Source organism: Numenius arquata, chromosome 8 (genome assembly GCF_964106895.1).
Source record: "Numenius arquata chromosome 8, bNumArq3.hap1.1, whole genome shotgun sequence".
Lineage (NCBI taxonomy): Eukaryota > Metazoa > Chordata > Aves > Charadriiformes > Scolopacidae > Numenius > Numenius arquata.
Genome location: NC_133583.1, coordinates 13813218 through 13833371, shown reverse-complemented (window position 1 = coordinate 13833371; position 20154 = coordinate 13813218). Strand labels below are relative to the sequence as shown.

At 46.7% G+C, this 20154-nt stretch overlaps 1 protein-coding gene across 3 annotated transcripts in view; it reads left to right on the top strand.

The window, feature by feature from the left end:
- FLNB (filamin B) overlaps positions 1 to 20154 on the top strand; it is a 74311-nt gene that overhangs the window by 39117 nt on the left and 15040 nt on the right. Inside the window, exons 14-33 of one of the 3 annotated variants that reach the window (XM_074152309.1) lie at positions 476 to 619; positions 968 to 1091; positions 1350 to 1510; positions 2065 to 2155; positions 2402 to 2571; positions 4758 to 4875; positions 5595 to 5857; positions 6456 to 7053; positions 7285 to 7458; positions 7851 to 8013; positions 8379 to 8539; positions 9668 to 9835; positions 10437 to 10526; positions 11344 to 11467; positions 11728 to 11884; positions 13555 to 13744; positions 15637 to 15884; positions 17637 to 17711; positions 18435 to 18537; positions 19434 to 19574. In XM_074152309.1, the coding sequence (XP_074008410.1) occupies positions 476 to 619; positions 968 to 1091; positions 1350 to 1510; positions 2065 to 2155; positions 2402 to 2571; positions 4758 to 4875; positions 5595 to 5857; positions 6456 to 7053; positions 7285 to 7458; positions 7851 to 8013; positions 8379 to 8539; positions 9668 to 9835; positions 10437 to 10526; positions 11344 to 11467; positions 11728 to 11884; positions 13555 to 13744; positions 15637 to 15884; positions 17637 to 17711; positions 18435 to 18537; positions 19434 to 19574 (3463 nt within the window). The remainder of the gene's footprint in view (positions 1 to 475; positions 620 to 967; positions 1092 to 1349; positions 1511 to 2064; positions 2156 to 2401; positions 2572 to 4757; positions 4876 to 5594; positions 5858 to 6455; positions 7054 to 7284; positions 7459 to 7850; positions 8014 to 8378; positions 8540 to 9667; positions 9836 to 10436; positions 10527 to 11343; positions 11468 to 11727; positions 11885 to 13554; positions 13745 to 15636; positions 15885 to 17636; positions 17712 to 18434; positions 18538 to 19433; positions 19575 to 20154) is intronic. The other 2 variants (XM_074152307.1, XM_074152308.1) reach the window with 2 other exon arrangements.

Here is a 20154-nt window from a genome sequence, read left to right as displayed (position 1 = left end):
TAATACTGTTGAGAAAAATGCTTTAAGTATTTCTGCTCGCTTACACACCACTTAATTCTGGGCATGTGTAATTCTCTCAAAGCTCTGTGCTTTGATCTCTGTAATGTAGTCAGACAGCAAACCTCACTCAAGACAAGGTGACTTCTCTCTGGCGTATGAAGTACATGGCTTTGCTTCCTTACTTGGAGTCTCCTCGCCAAAGCAAGCTGTAATTTCCTGGAGTTGTCATTTGGAAGCACCCAAAGTGTCTCCAAGGCTGTGAATCTCAGGGGAGCTTGTTAAAATATGTGTTGTAAGATGGTGTTGGAATGAGCAAGTGCTAGATGAGGAAGACTTACAGGAGTGTAATTTCTTCAGTATTTCTGAGGTGTAGTTCTGGAAAAAAACCCCACATTTTGGAACAGTCTTGAGCTGTTCAAACTATACAACTATTTTTAAAATACCTGAACTGTCTGCTTGTATTTCTGCTTTTTAGGATGGAGAAGGAAACCCTATTGATATCCAGATAAAGAGCAAGCCTGATGGTGTGTTTGCCTGTTCCTATGTGCCAGTTAAACCAATCAAACATACAATTTCTGTTGTCTGGGGAGGAGCCAACGTGCCCAATAGCCCATTTAGGGTAAGTACAGAGATGGATTATTACTAGTTCTAGCCAAGTAGGACGTTCGTGCTCACAACTACTTGTCATTACAACTAGGATGATAAAACCCTTCTGTGCACTTCAAGGAGGTGTGCCCTTCTGCTCCCTTTCCTTAGGAATCTATCCATTTGAAAAAAGCTTTCTGCTTTTTCAAGCTCAGATACTGGAGGTCTCTTTTCAGTCCAGCCGCAGCCTGGGGGAGTTGGGGCAATCAGTTCTTACCTTGGGACTGTTTTCCTGTCGCCTCTGTCCAAGCAATGCTCCCTCTTGACTGTGATCTCGAGCGTGACACAGATGTGTGATTCTGACCCTTGTGAATCCATGTAGGTCCTTATAGGTCAAGGGAGTCATCCTCAGAAAGTGAAAGTGTTTGGACCCGGCGTGGAGAGAACTGGCCTAAAAGCGAATGAGCCGACCCACTTCACTGTGGACTGCACGGATGCAGGAGAAGGTAAAGGCAGGCTGGGATGTTGTGGTGGTGTCAGAACCACAGGTCATGCAAAGTGGGGGATTATGTCCTGTTTCATGCTGGTTTTCCTTGTTTCATGGGAAAACCCTGGGAGGCAGAACATTGCAATTAATTGTGATGTGATCCGTTACATCAATTAACGAGGGGACTTGAGCAGCTACTGAAAATGGGAATGTGCTGGCCGTTTGGCTAGCAATGTCTGTACCATCTGGTAGCAAAACCTCCATTTGCTTTTCCTAGGTGATGTCAGTGTTGGGATTAAGTGTGATGCTCGTGTGGTCAGCGATGAGGAAGAAGACATAGATTTCGACATCATCCACAATGCTAATGACACGTTCACAGTGAAATACGCACCACCTGCCGCTGGGCGCTACACCATTAAAGTGCTTTTCGCAGGAGAGGTTTGTAATCTTCGTTCTACAGCCTGGTGTTTCTCGGGTCTGTTTATCTCCTCTTTGATCACCGAGCATGTGTCACTCTGCAGCTGGCTGTGGTGGCTTACAGCTGGCTCCTTCCGTTTCAGCTCACGTGCACCTTGTCTGCTCACTGTTTTTTAGAAACACTTTTGTAGTACTCGAAGGTACAGAAATGAGAGGGGGTGGCTGGAGACATCAGGCATGTAATGTGTTGGGGCGGCATAATGAATGCGGTCTCAGTGATGGGGCAAAGCTGCCTTCTAAAGGATAGAAAATCTAAGTGACTTTTCAAGGAACACGGGGAAGAAATAGGTTTTGCTTAAAAAAAGGGAGAGACAGCCCTGCAAACTGTCCAGCTGTTAACTTTCCTCTAGACTTTGAATGATGCTACTCAGTAGGGAAGAGCAGAGTGTTTAAGTGAGGTGAAATTTTACTCAAGATGGTGCTGGAGTTAGAGGAGTATTTTGAAATGATTATCTGTCTATTTTTGGCTAGTGAAGAGTGACCTGGTTATGTTTAGAGCTGCATTTCTGTTGCAGGAAATCCCTGCCAGCCCGTTCAGAGTTAAAGTGGACCCCTCACACGATGCCAGCAAAGTGAAAGCTGAAGGACCTGGGCTGAACAAAACTGGTGAGACCTGGGTTGAGGTGGTGTGGCCAGTGCTGGACCGTGAGGGGCTGTTGCGGGGTAGCCACTGCCTGGCTGAGCATTGCTGGGATGCAGTGCTGGGTACAGCAGTGTGCGGTGCCAGGCGACTGGAAGTGACTCCGTTCCCTTGGCATTTTGCTTGATTGGGCTTTATAGGTACTGAATGCTTCTTGGGAAGAGTTTCTGTGCATGAGCTCTGCATAAATTAGAATTAACATTTTTCTTCAGGCGTGGAAAATGGGAAGCCAACGCACTTCACTGTGTTCACCAAGGGAGCTGGAAAAGCGCCGCTGGATGTGCAGTTCAGCAGCTCGGCGCCAGGAGAGGCGGTGGCAGATCTGGATATCATTGACAACTATGACTATTCCCACACTGTTCGGTACACTCCAATACAGCAGGTAGGGCTCACTCCTGTAGGAATACAAGAGTGAATGGCTCATGTTGTAGTGCCATGACCTCCCTCCCTGGTACCTATGCTTAAAGGAATGAGCAGATAAAACTTGCCAGGGTGTCCCGTTCCCCGGGGTCCCTAAAGGCTGCAGGACAATTGGGACTGGAAAACAGTAATGCAGTTTTCTGGCCTAGTTATTGACAGCTTGTCACTGTTTTCTGGGAATGGTGAGATACTGAAGCAGTAGTGCACAGCTCATGTTGTCATTCCACACCCTATCAGTTGAAGAGGGAAGGTGGTGAACCTTCACAGGGTCCCAAACGGAGCTGGCGGCTGCCCCAGCTGCTGTGGTCCAGCAGTTGGGGCCGTGGTGTGCCACCTCTCAGCAAGCTGCTGCTGTCGAAGGAGCTGTAGGGTGATCTGGAGCAGGCACAAAAAGCACAGCATTCGGGTGGTGGAGCAGCAGCTCCCTGGCAGGAAAGTGAGTGAGTTGGGTTCTGGGGAGGGAAGCTGGGCTGCAGATTAAATGCATCAAAGTATTTGTCTGTGTTTGAGGTTTGCCCTTGGGTTGGAAAAAAAAAAATCAGTCTAACTGTTTTTGGTTCATGGGCAGATGAATCCTAGCAACACCATTAAAGAGCTGAAAGTGGAAACTGCTAATAACTAGAAGTATTTTTTGTTATGCTCTGCTTGCGTGTTTGTAAAGGGCCATTAAATGCCAGAATGCACGAATCTCATGTATTTCTGAAGAAGTAGGTGCTATAGTGCTGAGATGAAAGTGTTTTGCTGCTCTTGTTCTACTGAACAAAAACACATGAGCTCCTCGGTCATCTGCACCAGCTTCCTTGAATGTAGCTGTATAAAAGTGGACTGATATGGAGGACTGCAGCATTATTTGTCTGATAATGCTGGATTAGCATTCTTGGAAGCGCCATAGAGCTAGCGTTTGTTTTTGGATAAAGCAGTTGCATGATCTCAGGATGTGGCTGGTGTGCCTGTTTGGAGAAGCTTTTGCTTGTTCAGTCAGGGTTGGTATGCAGAAGGGAGCAAAGTCATCTGAACCCCACAGGCGTGTGTGTGAGCAGTGCCAGATTGCTGTGTTTCACCTGAAAAGCAGTGGTGAAACAAGCCAGGATGCCCAAACCAGCTTTCCCACCTGGGTCTGCCATCTCGGGGAAGTACCTTGGGTCGTAGAGGAGCTGTGGACTTACAGGAGATGCTCACAGATAGCAGTGGCAGGAAAGCAATGGTTAAAAAGAGGAGTTGAAAATAGACTGCACAGTAGAGTAGCCTTGTTGTCCCTCCAGGCTGCAAGCAGGTAGGTCTTTCCTGGACCCTGTCTTTCTCGGGTTCGTAGGCAGTAGATTACAAATGAGACTCTGGACCCTTCGGAGTGAGAGGAGGACGGACTAGGTAGTTAAATTCCTGAGGGACCACGTAAGTAGCAGAGGAGCCTTGGTTTAATACTGTTTACTCAGCCTTATCTATCTCACTTGCGGTGTTGCTACAGCTACCCGTGTGTGTGTTTTCTAAAAACAACCAAGAATAATCATGGAAGCTATTCACTAGCTTGTGTGAAACATCCATGATTATTTCACTTGGGAGCTGAACTGGCCAAGAGCGAAAAGTAAGCAAACAGTGAATATAGCTAAAATATGGACTGTGGTAGGAGAGAATAAAAGGAGCACACATCGTGGGTTGGAGCTTGCCATGGCTGTGCAGTATTCCAGCCAAAATACACAAAAGCATTAATCTTTCTGACTTGTACAGCTTAAAACCCTGGTATTTCAAATGCTGTAATAATACGGCCTCTTTGCAGGCTTGGCTTTGGCCCGGCCTCTCCATGCGGTGGAAGGGGATACCTGGTCTGCAGCACTGGGACATTCATTCAGCTGTCGGGTCCGAGCGCCGGGAGGGTGGGAGCCAGCCTGAGCCGGAGCATTTGCCAGGCAGTTTGAATATAGTCTAATTAAATGTTGGAAAGAACTGTCTTTTTCTCTCTTCCTGCATTAAATAAAAACCATTTAATGCTTTGAAGGCCTGCAGTGGGATGGGAGCTTGAAAGTCCATAAACCAGTAAGTTTGGCTGTGGTCAGCTGAAATGGATTAGGTGAAGTGGTTTATGTACTGCTGGGATGTTAGTGCATCTGTATGAAGTGAGGAACTGAGCTAACTTGTAAATTCTCCAACTAGGGTCCAATGAAGGTTGTGGTAACTTATGGTGGCGATCCTATCCCTAAAAGCCCTTTCACTGTGGGCGTTGCTGCTCCATTAGACCTGAGCAAAGTTAAAGTCAATGGACTCGAAAACAGTAAGTACCTCTGGGCTGGAATTCCCATAGCTGGCCTCTGAATTGTCTGTGGAACCTGTGACAGCTGACATGTTCTGCTGGAACAGAAGTGGGCAAAACAAACTTCTTTTTTAACTTGCTACAGTTGGGGATCCACCAGCTCCAACGTTATAGCTTGATCACTCTGACTTAGCTGGTCTTCTTGAGGACTAAATTTCAATTTAGATTATTATTATTTTTTTTTGCAGAGGTTACATAGCAACGTGGACAAAGCTTGTGTGGGGTTTAGTCCCTTGTGGTAACAGAGCTGGACTCTTCACCAGGCTGGGAACCTGCTGGTGAAATCTGTTTTCCTTGGGGCTACATGGCTGTTTGTTCAAACATAAGTTACTGCTACAGTGCAGAATGTCATTCATACAGTCTCTTTGTTTTCTAAAAGCGGAAGAACTTAGGGCTGTGAAATATTGTCGTGTTCCTGAAATGAGCCTGTGATGCTGTCAGGCTATGTCTTACAGGCTTGTTTAGCACTGTAGCTTTGTATTTCCAGTTAACCAAAGCACTTGTTTATTTTTTTGGTTTGTTTTGGTTTGGTTTGGCAGGTTTTTTTGCACACAGAGGGTTGCAGACTGAGCAGGGCTCTGCCAGTGCTTGCTCCCTCGGTGGTATGTGCGTGAGAGATTTCTTGGAGCACTGTCTGACCTTGAGTACTAAACATAGTAATATGGTTTTGTCTTTTTCAGGAGTGGAAGTAGGGAAGGATCAGGAATTTGTAATTGACACCAAAGGAGCTGGTGGGCAAGGTAAACTGGATGTTAATATTTCCAGTCCTATGAGGAAAGCTGTGCCATGTCTGGTGGAACCGGTTCTGGGTAAGGAGTGCAGCACTGCGAAATACATCCCAAGGGAAGAAGGACTGTACATGGTGGATGTGAGTTATGATGGCAACCCGATCCCAGGGAGCCCCTACACTGTGGAGGCCACTCTACCTCCAGACCCCTCCAAGGTAAGTGAGTAGCTTAGAGAGGTAACAGCAGCTGATACCTGAAAACTGAATTGTGGGCTATTGCATGACACTTGGCTTGGCTTTGGCCAAACCAGACCCAGGAAGATCCTTACTCGGATTTGCAGGCTCTGTGACTCATGCAAGTCATTCCTATAACACTGTATTTGAAAAAACATTGTACTAATTAAGAATACTGCAAGCATCCTGCGTAGCGTGGCAAATACAAGTATTGCTCTTAATTTAATAGAAGTTGGCCTCATGAGCATGTTGACTGTATTAACTGATTCTAAGGAAATAGATTTCAAGAAAAGTATCTGTGCAGCCATGAAATATTTTAGTGTTTCTACCTTTTATATCTCATGGCTATATAAAAACAGCTATGGTGAGAGTATGAATATCTCCTTGCCTAGAAACCTCTTTGGAGGAGAGATGTCAACTTTACAGTAAAACTGGGAGGAGTGGCAAAGGAGACATTGCTTTCTGTGTATTTTTAAGAGTTTGTTAATCAAATCCCACATACCAACAAGTCTAAGTAGGCAGTCTCTGCTGGGAATAACATGAAAAAATGAGTTTAGCTCAACTGCGTATTCTCTTCTAGGTAAAAGCTCATGGTCCAGGTCTTCGAGGGGGCCTCGTTGGAAAACCAGCCCAATTCACGATAGATACCAAAGGGGCAGGAACTGGAGGTTTGGGTTTGACAGTAGAAGGGCCGTGTGAAGCTAAAATTGAATGCTCAGACAATGGCGATGGAACCTGCTCCGTCTCCTACCTGCCTACAAAGCCTGGAGAGTATTTCGTCAACATTCTCTTCGAAGAAGTTCACATTCCTGGTTCGCCGTTTAAGGCAGACATAGAAATGCCATTTGATGTCTCTAAAGTCATTGCCACGGGCCCGGGTCTGGAACGTGGTAAAGTAGGTGAGGCAGGGCTGCTGAATGTCGACTGTACGGAAGCAGGTCCCGGGGACCTGCGGGTGGACATGGTGTCGGATACTGGTTCCAAAGCCGAGGTCCAGATTGATGATAACAAAGACGGGACCTATGTCGTAACATACGTGCCGCTCTCGGCTGGCATGTACACGATCAAGATGAGATACGGAGGAGAGCAAGTGCCTAAATTCCCAGCCCGGGTCAAAGTGGAGCCAGCTGTGGACACAAGCAGAGTTAAAGTGTTTGGGCCCGGAGTGGAAGGGAAAGGTGAGAATAACTGTTGGTATCAGAATTCACAGGGCTTGTGGTCCTCTATCCTGCACAGAGCACTCGGAGCATTAAAAATTGTAATAGCCTTGCATGTTCCCATGGTGACCTCCGGACGGGGGTGTTTCGTTATGTTCCCAGATGAGTTGTTTATCGTGCTGGTTCACAAAATATTTTGTCATCGGAAATACATGCGGTTCTTGAAGTGACTCTCGAAAATGTATCCTGCAGATGTCTTCCGAGAAGCTACAACCGAGTTCACTGTGGATGCTCGACCTCTAACGAAGGCTGGTGGTGACCACATTAGGACGCAGATCACGAGCCCATCCGGCTCCCCCACGGACTGTCTCATCCAAGACAATGCTGATGGAACGTATTCAGTAGAGTACACGCCGTTTGAAAAGGGTAACCTCTGGGGTTTTGGTTTTTTCTTTTACTTGAGAGGGGAAAACCAAGAGCAAGCAGCTCTTCTGACACTTTCATTTGGCAGAGTGCTGAGGTCTGCCAGTAACTTGTTGGCATCTTAGCAAGATTTTTGCCAGTAGAGGAGCTAATTCTGCAGGAAGTAGCTTTATTTTAACTTGAAGAACTGACTTTTACAGTAACTTGGCTTCAGAAGAAGAGTGTGTAGATGGCATCTCGGTTATGAAACACTAGTGAAGTCTTGTGAAATGCAGGACGAAGCTCATACCCACTGACTTAAATACTGACATTTAAGTCTGCAGCATCTTGTAGAAGTGATGTTAATTGATGAGAATATTTAGGGAACTCAGGACGTGTTTTCTTCTTCTTAACAGGTCCGCACACAGTCAGCGTAACGTACGATGGCGTACCTGTGCCAAACAGTCCCTTCAGAGTGAACGTGACAGAGGGCTGCCATCCATCACGTGTGAAAGCAGAAGGACCTGGACTCAAAGAAGCTTTCACAAATCAGCCAAACGCCTTTTCGGTTGTCACCAGGTAACTTCATCCTTAAGGAATATCTGAGGGAGGAATGTAGTGGGCTGTGTGATGCAGGATGCTAAACTCAGTACAAATATTTATAAAAAGGCCAAGCTGTGTCCTTCTGGTTAGTGTGAGTGCTACCTCATCGCATGCTGAGCACTCTGCTCTGCAGAGACTAGGGGTTGATAGTGTCTGAGGATAAAATGCTAGGAAAATGTGAGTGAGGTTATGCTGAACAGCTTTGCATGCCAGAGCATGCAGAAGGCTGGACGTCAGAAGTCCAGTTACTGCATTTCCAATGAGGGTAAAAATGCAGCCAGAGCACGTGAAGTTGCTGTTAGAAGCAGGTAATTCTAACAAAGTGCGTTTCTGTCTTGCAGAGGGGCAGGAATTGGTGGCCTTGGAATAACTGTTGAAGGACCTTCAGAGTCTAAAATTAGCTGCAAAGATAACAAGGATGGGAGCTGCAGCGCCGAGTATGTTCCTTATGTTCCAGGAGACTACGATGTTAACATCACATACGGGGGAGAGCATATTCCTGGTAAGAGCTCTTGCTCAGTGGCTTTCAGAAGAGGGATGGTGTTGAGCTGAGGACTTGGTACCTTGGCTGCATCTCACTTGTGCTGGGGGATGTTGAGGTTTTGACTTTGTGCTTTTCCTGGGAATTCAGGCAGAAACAGCGGTGGCTTTTGTTCCTCACACCCGGCACGAAGTGTGAAGCACTTCGTGCTGTGGTGCAGTAGTTTTGAGGAAGGGCTGCAGTCTCTTCTCGTTTCTGAAACAGCCTCTGGGGATGTGGAGGAGCCTCATTGAGACTGTAGCACCCGCAGGGGGGAACAACAGAGTGGTTACAGGCGGGTGGGACAGGGAAAGGGACGCTAGCCCTTGGCAAATAACTGGTATTATGCACAAGTGGTGTGTAATGCATTAGGTCAAGAAAACAGCCCTTTGGTATGTGGGTGCTTTCAAGACTGTTCTGCAGTAAAATGGTCTAATGGGAGAGCTTGTAATGGGGATTATATTAAACACTGCAACTTTTGGTCACTGCAGAAAGTGTACTAACTGTTTCCTAAACCAGACGTTTATCTGTGCGTGTATTTGCACTGGATGTTAAGCTGAAGCAAAGTAGGTTTAAGGAATGTTCCAGGTACATCTGGCATCCAGCAGTTCATGATTAAAAGAAGGGTATTTTGCTTGATACCAAGAATTAAATGCTCCTAAATGCCAGACACTGTTCGAGTTCTTCCATGCTGTCATACAGCATACATCTAGCTATTCTTTCCTAGACGCTGTGAGTGAGCCAATTCTTTCCCGTTGGTCCCATTTTATTTGTCAACATACTGAATTTGGTAAAATATGAAGGAAGTAAGTGTCTGCATGACAGTTTGTTTGCACTTCTGGTTTCTTTCATGCATTGTTTTCTGAGGTGTGAGAAGCAGATGGATCTCAACTGAATTGTTGAGTAGACAGTGAAAATGTAGAAGCACCACCATTACACTTCTGGCTTTTGCAAAAGCAAAGAAGTAGCGTGGAGGCTGTGGCGTTGTCATTCCTGCCTGAGGTTGAGGCATAGTAATAAAGAAGCCCAAGGAAAAGTAGGGAAAAAGACCTTTGGTTTCCTGTAACTGTTAACTCTGTGGTGTTTAACACTTCCTGTGTTACCTTCCAGGCAGTCCTTTCAAGGTTCCTGTGAAGGATGTTGTGGATCCCAGCAAGGTGAAGATAGTAGGACCAGGTCTGGGAACAGGTGTTCGAGCCAAAATCCCACAGTCCTTCACTGTAGACACCAGCAAGGCAGGAGTAGCACCCCTTGAGGTGGTGGTGGCAGGACCCAGAGGTAAGAACTGAAGCACTCCATCCAGCCGTGCCCCCATCGCTGTGTTTGGGTGGGTAACATGGTCCTGGTCCTGCTTGCAAAAGTGGTGATACCACTTGAATGAGCATTTCGCTCTGTTCCTGTTCATCTGGTGTGTGCACCTGGACAGCTGACCCATGTGTCATGCTGTAAAGGGAGAACTATGTCCTAGGTAGTGTTGCTTTGGGCAGTGTCTTTGATGGCTTTATCCTAATCTTCTGAGCTGGGAGAAGTGGCATGAGTAACCATCACTGGTGAACAGTTGTGGCTTAGATTTAGACATCAAAGAGTAAGTCTCACATGTGAATAGTGACTTGGGAAACCCTTGTCACTGGGTTGCAGGAGTCTCTGGAACATGGTGGAGACCCTCAGTTGTCCCCAGAGAGCAGCAAGGCCCTCGAGCAATAGCGTTAATGATGTTTGCATTAACCTAGGAAGCTGTGTCTCGGTGGCACAGTATCTCAGCAACGAGTGCCTTTTGGCTGCAAGTCTCACCTTGCTGGGAGGTGGGAGCCACTTCCCCACTCGAGTGTCAGGTCACCATGGTACGGGTGCCCCTCAGGTAACCCTTCTTTAATTTTAGTGGATGAGACGGATTCCCAGGGATGGCGCTCCCCATTGAAAGCGATTTCGGATTTCTTTAAAGGTGATCCGAAGGGTGACACTGAGACAGGTTTGAAATCTCACTAACTAGTGGCAATTTTGGCTCTCAGAAATCCAACTGCCAACAGCAAGAATCATCTGCAGGAGGGAATGGGAACCAATGGTGTTGCTTTTAGGCTTTGCATGGCGACTATACATTTCTTTTGTGCTTGCTTTACTGCTAATCCTTCTTGTATTTTAAAGCTAACTTGTAATTGTAGGCTGCTTTGTGTGTTGATCTGAACCGATATGCCATGTGATCCTCTGTAGATTCAGCTCAATGCAAATCAAAATAGTTCATCCTGCTTTCTTTGGGCTTTGGCAGCTCCTGCCTAGGGAGCAAGCTGCCTTTCCAAATACCTAATTGTGAAAGACTCAGTTGGTGAATGCTACAAACCAACTGTCTTTAGGGCTCAATTCTGTGCAGTGAATCCCAGTAAAAGTATGTAATCTTGTAAATGACAGTTCAGGCAATTATAACAATTACTCGTTTTCTTTCTCAAAAGGTCTTCAGTGTATGTTGAGCAATTGCTCTTGACCTGGACTGTACAGAAAGGCAGATTTTTCTCCAGTATTTTCATGCTAGCTTTTGTTTACAGCAAGAAGATGGGAGGCCAGAGAGCAGTGGATAACAAATCTGTCTCAAGTCAATGGCTCTTGAATACAAAATAAGGGAAACTGATCACTGATCCATGCCTATTGCCTTCATTAAAAAAAATTAAAAATTGAAATTTAGCTTGTTGCGAACTGTAAATGAGCAGAGCATCTTGGAGCTTTGTGCAGCAAATGGCTGGTGAGGAATTGAGTTTTAATAGTGCAGCTGAGAAAATTGTCTGTTGCTTTTTTAGGAATTGTGGAGCCTGTTAATGTAGTAGACAACGGAGATGGCACCCACACGGTGGTGTACACCCCTACGCAGGAGGGACCCTATATGATCTCTGTCAAATATGCTGATGAAGAGATTCCTCGCAGGTAAGGTGATGAAGATGATAAACTTAGATGAACTGAAGATTTAATGACCTAACCGTGCTCTCCCAGCACATGAGCGCTGTTTAAGGGCTAGCTGTGTTCCTTTCTACTTTGCTAGTGCAGCTCCTTGCACAATTTCAGGGTTCAGCAGTGGTTTCAGGTTCAGAGTTCTGCGCCTACAGCAGAGACACCTCAGTGTGTACTGCAGTAATTATCAGCTATTGGCTTAGGAAGAGGGGGACAATAATCGTTTTCCCTTTAAGTCCCTTCAAGGTAAAGGTGCTTCCTATGTATGACGCCAGTAAAGTGACAGCAAGCGGACCAGGTCTCAGCTCCTACGGCATACCAGCCAGCCTGCCTGTGGAGTTCGCTGTGGATGCTAAGGATGCTGGGCAGGGGCTTCTGGCTGTACAGATCACTGTAAGTAACTACAAAACCAAGCAGCAGTGGAAACATGTTGTTCTAGGTGGGCACGAGTGGCTCCTATTGGAATTGTCCACAGCTGTACCCTGACGTACCCAGTGTCCTGCAGACTGGGCTGCTGGCTGGACCTTAAGCTCTGGTACTGGGAAGTCTTGCACTCTGTGTTTTGTGAAGCTCTTGAGGCTGCTTTTATGAGACTTCTGTTTTAAAATCATCACCCATGCTATATTTGGCTTTTGTTTAACCTTGCACTCAGCAAATGCTCAAAATGAGAGAAATAGTTTCTTGTAAGATTTTGAAAATGCTGGGATTTGAAATGGAGACAGCCTTCTAGCGGTGTAGTTCAGCAAGGCCATAACATCCACACTGAGCATTACATGATGATAAATTAACAAACAAGTCTCCCTCAAGGTTGCCAGAAGTTGGGAGCTGCTTAAGAAGATACTGTAGGAATGTTTTTATTTGACTTTGTTATTGCTCTTCCTGAAATTTCTGGTGCCTGGACTCTCTGGCCTCAGCAAAAAAGTCTCTGGTTAGTGGGCCATAAAGCACATTTCTCAGCTCTGGCATGCCTAGGTCATGGCATGGCCGGTTGTACTTGCCCTTCTGCATTCTTGCTCCCCCTGTCCCACTCTCTGCTCAGGTGCACCAAAGCAGTTGCCTTTATTCTGGCATGCAGGTGTGCCCTTAAATAATCCAAAATGCTTATCAGAGCTCCCAGCCTGTCTGTGGCTTTGAAGATTACATTCCACGTGGTGGGAGTGCATGGGTGATCCTCCTCACAGCGTTTGTTTGCTTCTTTTTCCGAGCTGTAATGTCAAACATTTCACAGGCTTTCCTGAAAGAAGTAAGGTCTTTCACGCTATACCTAGAATCTCAAGTCCTTTGCAGCTTTTATGTACCCCAGGCAGTGTTAACTCATGAAATACAGAATGGGGTCAACACGTGGTTCTCTGCAAGCAGGCCCGGAAGACCTTCTAAAATGCTTCAGGCTTTTCAGTTGATGAGTTGTACTGAAATGTAAACATTATGCCCAGTGCTGATCTTCATTGCAGGTATGAAAGCTTGATGCTGAAGCTCAGATCTGTATTGTTTATGCATCTCCTTAATTCTTGTATTTAGCATAAAAATGGTAGTTGAAGTGACTACATAGGCCTGCTTTTAACTGTAGACCTTGCAGGAGGGCTGACAGCAGACTCTGGTGATGCTTCCCCTTGACCTCAGACCTTTCGGGGAGCAGCTGGCCAAGACTACCCAGTGCTTTGTCAGGACAGAGCTGCACAGTCCGTCTCCCAATCTGTGCCTCAGGGACCTGGGAAGTGTTCTTCATTTCCAGCAGTGATATGACAATGAATGAAGCCTAAAACTTCTTACAATTAATACAAAGTTCATTAAAATGGCTTGCTGCATCTTATAAACATTCTCATATCAAAAAAAGGGTAGTTAACGATAGCACTGGTTGTTTTATAATGGTCTGATACCTTTTTGCTCCTAATAGTCTACTCCTGGTGCTAGTCCTTGAGCAAAATATATTTAACCCTCAAAAACTTGCAGTTCTGTATCTATTGGAGACTGTCTAAATATGGTTGTGAACAGATTTTCTGCCCTCCTAAAGGAATTCATAACTAACTTCAAAGTGCCTAACCCTTCTGTTTTGCGTTCCTCAGGACCAAGAGGGCAAACCCAAGAGAGTGGACATTCATGACAACAAGGATGGCACTTACACAGTCACCTACGTCCCTGACAAAACGGGCCGCTATACGATTGGTGTGAAGTACGGTGGAGATGATATCCCGTCCTCTCCCTATCGGATCCGGGCATCTCCGGCTGGGGATGCCAGCAAGTGTTTGGCCACAGGTAAGTGTTGGCTCCCCTCTCTTGATGCTGTTTGTACCTGGTGTAAAGCTGCCTTTGGAGTGTGGTGCAGTTCATGTACTGGGTTAGAAGACGCTGGAGACTTGTGTAATCTGTCTGCTTTTACAAGGGTTTTTTTCCTAAAGATAAAGAAGCGTTCACCCTGCAAGTGAGCAGAAATCTCTTACAATCTCAAGCGAAATCTTTCAAACTGTCTGGGTTGTCATAAACAGCCAGATGCAACCAAAATCTGATGCTTATTTTGGCTTGGATAAATCCTGCTGGGAACTGCAATGAGGTTGATTTAAAAATAGCACATCTGTGCACGTTCACTGCATCACGCTCCTTGCGCTGTGAGTGTTGCAAGAAGTTTTTCTTCCAAACAAGAGTAGAATTAATTGTAAGGATGTAAATAGCTGGCTGTGTGCTTCTGCATTAGCAAAGCCTGTTCAGGCTGGGTGTTATTAGTTGGAGGTTTCTGCTGCTTTTCTGTCTGGTCAAGGTTGGCCAGGGTCTGAACAGACTTTTGGAAGGTGTGGGTAGAAGGAGAGAACCTAAAGATAAGAAGTTACTACAGCTCAAAAAAATCATTGCCTCAAAAATCAGTGGCTTGCTGTGGGGGAGGGACTCCAAATTTGTTGCTGTAGGAGCCCACTTACAGCTTCTACCCTTACCCATTATCAGGAAGGATGGTCATCAGGCAGCTTTGGGGTGGCCACAGCTACATGTTGCCATCTTCCAGCCAGCTGGAGGCTGTGGCAGGGAGCAGAGGTGACAGGAACTACTTACAAGAGTGCCACTGAATGTTAAATACCCCTGAATTTAAAATAAATTAATTAGGAAATACCAAATTGAACAGGGAAGCTTGGTCTGTGGTTGTAGACCTGTGAGGGTGCCCGGGCGTTGTGCTGACCTGCCTCGTGCAGTTAGAGCTCACCCGGTGCCCATCCGGCAGCTGACTGCCTTCAAGCCTGCTTAAACAGAAACATACTCCTGAAACAATGGACACACAGAGCGGCAGGTACCCCTTTTGCTTCAAAATTTCTTTAAAAGAGGCATTAATGGCTGAATCTGATACTCTTCCAAGTAACTCAAGTCGCTAACTATTGAAAATAGCTGTGATGGTGATTGCTCTCAGATGCCAGCTTAAATTTCCCTTTTCCAAGAAGTGCCTCTGACTCTCTGCTGTAAAGCTGAAATACAATCGCCGTAGGAGTAGACGCTGGAATATTGTCAAGATATTAAAGCAGCAGGTTTGTTGCCACTTGAAAATGAGCCATTTACCTGGTAACAAGTGCCGGTGAAAAGCAGGAGTATTAAATATATACTGCAAATAAGACTTAACAGTTCTCATTTAAACACAGCGTTCTTCAGGCTGGATCCAATTGCTACAATTTGGGCATTGTTTCATGATTTTCTTTTTTGGGGATGTGTGGCAGAACAGTGGAAAATCATTTGTGGGTAATGGAGGAGGAAACACGGCCATGGCTGCTACTGTGCCCTTTTATAGCTGCTTACACAGGGAGGTTTATGGTAAAGCAGTGGCAGCCGAGTCGCTGGCCGGGGCAGAAATAGTGCCTTTGGCTCTGCATAAAGGAGCATGATGGTAAGAGTATGGGTTAAGGCATTGCTTTCTTCAAACTTAGCTTTTTTTCCCCTCTGTTCTCATCCAGCCTCTCTGATTGCAGAGGAGAAGGAACGCTGGTGGCCAGCTCTTGCATGCTGCTGTGCTGACCAACGCTATGAACGTCCCTTGTTGTACATCTGCTCCCAAACCCATGTCTGTGCGTCCCTGGGACTGGCATTTTGGTGCCGTGCTATCCAGGAGTTTTGTGGGCGGCCTGCCTGGGAAAACTGTCCTCTGAACGCTTTCCGTAACAAAAATTGCCTTGTAGGTCCTGGAATTGCACCCACTGTGAAGACTGGTGAGGAGGTTGGTTTTGTGGTAGACGCCAAATCAGCAGGGAAGGGAAAAGTTACGTGCACCGTCCTGACGCCAGATGGGACAGAAGCTGAAGCAGATGTTGTTGAAAACGAGGACGGGACTTACGATATCTTCTACACCGCTGCCAAACCAGGAACCTATGTGATTTATGTCCGCTTTGGTGGGGTGGACATTCCCAACAGTCCTTTCACCGTCATGGTAAGCCAGCTCTGCTCTGAAAATGCCTCCCACTCGGATTCCTGCTGCCCTGTTTTATTTAGTGATAGGTTAACTCTGTGTGTAAATGTTTGCTTAGGCATTTATTAGGCTAGCAGGAGCTAATGAATCCTTGTTACTTGCAGAGCTTATTTTGAGCAGGCAATACAGTTAAGTGAAGAGGGATAGAAACCATCAGAGGATGAAGACCTGGCTTCTCTGAACAAATTCATTTTTCGTTTCCTGACCTATTTCTTTTTCAAAATGATGTAAGGGTGGTTGTAATTGGCTTCTACAAGTAATTACTTCAGCCGTTGTCAGATACAGTGCTCTGACTTGTTTGTCTCTCGCTCTTTATGATGTTGTCCCCAAAGTAAGGAATGGTCTGCTGACAGATCCCAGGGAAGCAGGCTGTTAGCTCACGCTTAAAAATGATTTGCAAGCGCTAGTTAAACTGTTATAGCCTAACCCTTCTCCTTCTAATTATGTTCCTTCCAACATGCAGTACTTCAGCATGTTTAGGTTTAAAAAGCAAACAAAACCCCAGCCTCCCTGTGGAGGTGACTAGGTGCCTCTCAGGGCTCAGAGAAGCCCTTCATGTGAAGAACAGCTCTCGGTGTTGGCAAAACAAGTCTTGGTCTTGTAATCTCAGCCGAGGCAGCCTCCGGCACATCTTGGTCCCTGAAACCACGCAGCCATACTTGTGCTGAGTCTGGCTGAAGCCTGTGGGAGAGTCCTCAGGACCAGGCGTGCCCACTTCTCCTACCTGCCATCCTGGCGGATTGCTACTGGTGTCCCTGAAGATTTCCACGAGAAAAATGACTCTCTTGGTCACCGCTCAAAGCTCACTGCAGGAAATGCCTCTCAAGGTCAGGGAGCCTGCTCCTGGCCAGCCAAAATTCCCACTTCCTAGCTGGCTGATAGTACGTGTTTGACTTGGGTGTCTCAGCTGGGGACAGAGAACAGTGAAACAGTAGCATTTCTGTTTTCCATTGGTTTTCTTAGTGGAGTCTTTCCATGCATAAGTTTCCGGTGGGTTATTTTGTTCAGGTAGTTTGCAGTGGTGTAAATGGGCAGGAGCTGGGGTGGCCGAGCCTGGTGGAGCTGGGTGCATGAGTGTCAGCCCCAGCCACTCTCGATGGGTCAAGTGGGGGAGGTGGGAATTTGCAAGTCATCCTCTTGGCATGCCCGGTGGGAAGGGAGGCTGCGCCAGGGGAAAACACATTCGGTGTCTTGACGACGCTATCCCAGCTATGAATCAGAAGAATAGCTTTGCAGCTATGACTGGACGTGGGCTGGGTCGTTCACCCGAGCTGGGAGCAGCCTTCCCACGGCAGCCTTCCCCTGCCTCCCAGCTCGCACGTCCTGCTTCCCAGCGCCTGGGGACTCACATCTTCGGTTTAAACCTTTCGCTTCCCTCCCTGCACCAGTCCCATAAAAAAAGCAACTCTGAAATTCAGTTCCACTAGTGTTCAGATGCTGCTTTCCAGCTTCTCTCAAGCTCCCAACAACAGCACATACTAGCTTTGTCCCTTTGCTGTGCCGCTGGTGGCTTCCCCTAGTGCCTATGGATAAGGGGCAGTTTCCCAGCTCCCCTGGCTGGATCCAGGTCCTTGTGGTGGCGAGAGCGCTGGGAGGGCTGCGAGGTGGGAGGCAGGTGTTGAGGACCTAGAAGGAGCTGTACGTTCTGCACTGTGAAAGGTGGGGATGCCTCCGTGCCAGAATAACACCTAACCTGCCTTTACCCCTGCCCAGGCCGTAGACGCAGATGATGTCACCGTGCGGTCGCAGGAGCCAGTGGGCGCCTCCCCCCCCGGATTCCGCCCTTGGGTACACAATTTTTACATTTTTCAGCTGTTTTCCCCCATCTGTGTTCCATTTCAGATGACAGTCTGCTTCTTGGGACTGCTTGAATTGCTCTGGTCATTGTGTTCATTCTTTCTGTTTGATCAATTGTTCTTGGGATCCAGACCTTGTTTTTCCTTTGCTGCTTGAAGGGAGTCTCCAAATAATCTCTCATTTAAACACGAAGAGGATCATTACACCTACAGCTTCTACTGCTGCAATGTCTACTGTTGGCAAAAGCAACCTGAGTGCATCGCTTTGTCTTCTCAGTCAAACAGCACAGTGTCTTGAGTCCAGAGTCACATTGTGAAACTTGTTTCTTTTGTCCATTTTGTGTTGCAATCACTCTGCCCCATTCAAAAATCACTTTCTCTTCCAGGCCTTAAGCAACTAAATCCTTTCAGATGGAGCCACTTCGGGTCTTGCGTGCACTACATTGTCTTCCGTCCTTTTTGTGTTCCATTTTTACCTCCTAACTTTTTTCCAGCATGTCTTCCGTTCGCACCGTGTTTGATTGGCTCTGCTCTGCGGTGTGGTGGTGTTGTGAAGGAGAGCTTGGCCAGAGGCTGCTCTGGTTGAGCCCAGTCCTGTGGCTGCCTGCGATAATCACCGCACCTTCTCTTCTGCTTGTGCTCGCAGTGGAGTTGCTCAATGCTCACTTGGGTCTACCTTCCTTCTTGAAGTGACCCATCCTTTTGCTTCCTGTAGGTCACAGAAGAAGCGTACGTCCCGGTTGGAGACATGAATGGCATGGGATTCAGGCCCTTTGATATGGTTATCCCTTTTGCCGTAAGGAAAGGAGAAATAACAGGTACCTGGAGCACGCGTAGCCTCTCAGGGAGGTTTTGCTTTTTGTTAGCATGTTTATCCATTTGCAGCTAACAGTCTGGGTGGTCTAGACCACAGCATGTGGGGGAGGATTGTATCCTGCCAGCAACTTAGTTGTTTAATTTCACATCGAGTGGCACCCGCTGAGGGTGAGTAGGATACGCCCTGCTGATGGTTTGAGTTAAATGAGGGGGTTCTTGGTGCTGCAGTGATCCTCAGTGCCAGGCTGTGAGCTATGGCACTGTAGGACCTCTGGCTGCTTTTTCCCCTCTGGAGCAGCTACATGCATCCTTGATAAGCTCCGTTATTTACGTTGTGCGGATGCTGCAAAACAGTCAAATCCTGGATTCCTGTCACATACCTTCCCCGAAGCAGGCGACCCCTCTTTCACAGGTCTGGCAGCCGAGAGCATCACCCCAGTAGCATCCCGGCTGCACTGAGCTCCTGCACGAACAAACTGTGTCCCCTCCTGCCCTCTAGCTCAGCAATCCCACCCCAAGCCCTAGTCTGTCCCCGCTGAAGGGACAGTCAATTTTTCCGTATCAAAAGAGCTGCAGGAGAGGGAGAGTCTTCTGATGAGGTAGACTGGTGCCTTTCCTGGGGCTTGCTGTGGAAATTTCAGTGGCTGAAACAGGCCTGCCTGCAGAGTTTGTAAGGTCACAGGACTGTTTGCCAGATGTCTACCACTGCGTTGTATTCATGTAGCTTAAGTAGAAAACATGTCTGGTTAGTGTTCCCATTAGTCTCCTATTTGTGCCTGTGGGTAAGGAATTTAACAATTTACAATGCGTGTTTAAAATGGCTAGACAATTCTTTGTGGGTGGGAGAGGGGAAGCAGGCAACTTCGCCTTCTGTAACTCCCATGGTGGTTTTTTGTAGGTGAAGTACACATGCCCTCTGGAAAGACAGATACGCCAGAGATTGTGGATAACAAGGATGGCACAGTAACAGTGAGATACGCTCCTACTGAGGTCGGGCTGCATGAAATGCACATAAAATACATGGGAAAGCACATCCCAGGTGAGTCTGACAAAGCAGGCGACACAAATTGGAGTGCAGTGTCCTGCCTACACATCTGCTCCCTGGTGAGGTTTCTATAGCCTTGCTGTATACGCTGCAGTAAGAACTGGCCGGGATGTCTTACAGCAGTTCATCTGCAGGCAGCCCAGAGAGCAGCTAGAGCGAAGGAGTAAGTGCCGGCACATGTGAGCTTCCATTGCGGCTTGATAGTACCGGCCAGGCTTAAAATGGATTTTGGTTTTGGAAACTAGCTTTTGTGGCATTTTATTATGAAGAAGAAACATAAAATTTTCTAACTACCCTTTTTTTCAGGTTGAAATTTACTGCCATGGTGCTCAACAAAACTAGTGGTTACAGTGTATGTTTATCCTTAAAACTGCATTGGCATAAAATCTCCAATCTGTGGGGAGGACTAAGTGGCTAAAACACTATAGTTACTCTTTCCATCCCATCACAATAAAATAAAACACACATGCACGCTATGCTGTAATCTTTCTTTCTTCCTGGCTGCTTCTTAACAAACAGAAACCACTGCCTTTCATTCCCTTTCTCTTCCCCTCTTTTGTCCTTACTTCACCAG